The sequence below is a fragment of the Aplysia californica genome, unplaced genomic scaffold (genome assembly GCF_000002075.1).
Source record: "Aplysia californica isolate F4 #8 unplaced genomic scaffold, AplCal3.0 scaffold00378, whole genome shotgun sequence".
Lineage (NCBI taxonomy): Eukaryota > Metazoa > Mollusca > Gastropoda > Aplysiida > Aplysiidae > Aplysia > Aplysia californica.
This window is the reverse complement of record NW_004797648.1, coordinates 602,245-603,577: the sequence shown is the minus strand read 5'-3', so window position 1 is coordinate 603,577 and position 1,333 is coordinate 602,245. Positions and strand designations below refer to the sequence as shown.

Below are 1,333 nucleotides of genomic sequence, written 5' to 3'. Positions count from 1 at the left end.
GGGGGAGGGCTCTTTCTTATAGTCTCTACATTTTAGATCATTTAGATTAGTTGTAGTAGAGGTTTTACGGCACTAGCAACGGCATAAGGTCATATGAGCACCAGAAGATTAGAGGTGTTACAAGAGAGTAACAAACATAAAAAAGAAGATGGGGAGATAAAGACCTTAGATGTTCGGTAGAAAAGAAGGAGCAAACCACACCAGAGCACCTGCCAACCACCCGCTTAGATCATTTAGGAGGGTTGCTTGCGATGCTGTTTATCAGGGTCAGTCCCCAGCTGAGAGTGTCCTCCCCCCTTCTAGAATCCAGTTCGAGTTTCATGTGTGGGACAGTGAAGACACTACCTACCTAACCGTTACAAAACAAGATACCAATCCAGCATTTTCTCCCTGCGACATGTTTGCTAAGTTTCAGTGAGAGTTTAAATGGCACTTGCAGGACAATTAGGCAATTAGGTCATATAAGTGCCAAAGAGTAAAGGTGATACAAGAGAGTGTATCATACACAAAAGAAAGGAGAGATGAGAGCAATAGATATCTGATAGAAGGAAAGAAAGAGCAAACCACACCAGGGCACCCGCCAACCATCCACAGGTCACAAGGCCACGAACAAAGGGGTACAAAGAGACTTGACTCACCTGTCTAGTTTTCACCTCCAGCTGCGCCAGTGTTAAATCCTCCAGGTGAGAGAACTTGCGGTCAAAAATACACCTGTGGACCAGATCAGAGGAACGATAATCATTAATTGTTCACGTAACATTTTAATTGTATCCCCCCCCCCCCCCCCCTCTAAGTGAAATTGTAATTGTAACCTTTTGTATAATATCCTCAGCCAAGTGGGGAGTTGGGTGGTAGATCATGTTTCTTTACTTTCACTCTGTCGTTTCTGTCTGTCCGTCTTACTTTTTCCCATCATTAAATGACCATTGTGTGTTGATGTTCTTCTGTTTACTCAAACAAAGAAACAAGTCCCAATCGACACGATTTAGATCATTTTAAAGGTTGGCCTCATACATTAACACAATTTAGGTCATTTAAAAGGCTGGCTGATTCCATCCTGTATGTTAGATTCCAGTTTGGGGAGTGATGCACAAATAGCAAACATCGTAATAGACAGACAAAAGTACTCAATAAAAAAAATAAAAATGAACAACCCAATTGAGTGAGCCCTGTTATCTTAAGTACCCTCCACATCCCACTTTGCCCCTCCCACGTGGAACTTTTTTTTCCAACCTTTCAAAGTTAACCATTGCCCCCTCGACCACCCCACTCCCTCCCCCACACAAAAAACAACAACAAACAAACAAACAAAACAAACAATCTTCAACCCCCC

At 42.6% G+C, this 1,333-nt stretch overlaps 1 protein-coding gene across 1 annotated transcript in view; it reads right to left on the bottom strand.

The window, feature by feature from the left end:
* LOC101855036 (serine-rich adhesin for platelets) overlaps nucleotides 1-711 on the bottom strand; it is a gene marked incomplete at its 5' end in the record, with an annotated part of 54,048 nt that extends 53,337 nt beyond the window's left edge. The window contains 1 exon segment of the mRNA XM_035971108.1: nucleotides 639-711. Within this exon segment, the coding sequence (XP_035827001.1) occupies nucleotides 639-711 (73 nt within the window).
* Nucleotides 712-1,333: the final 622 nt, after the last annotated feature.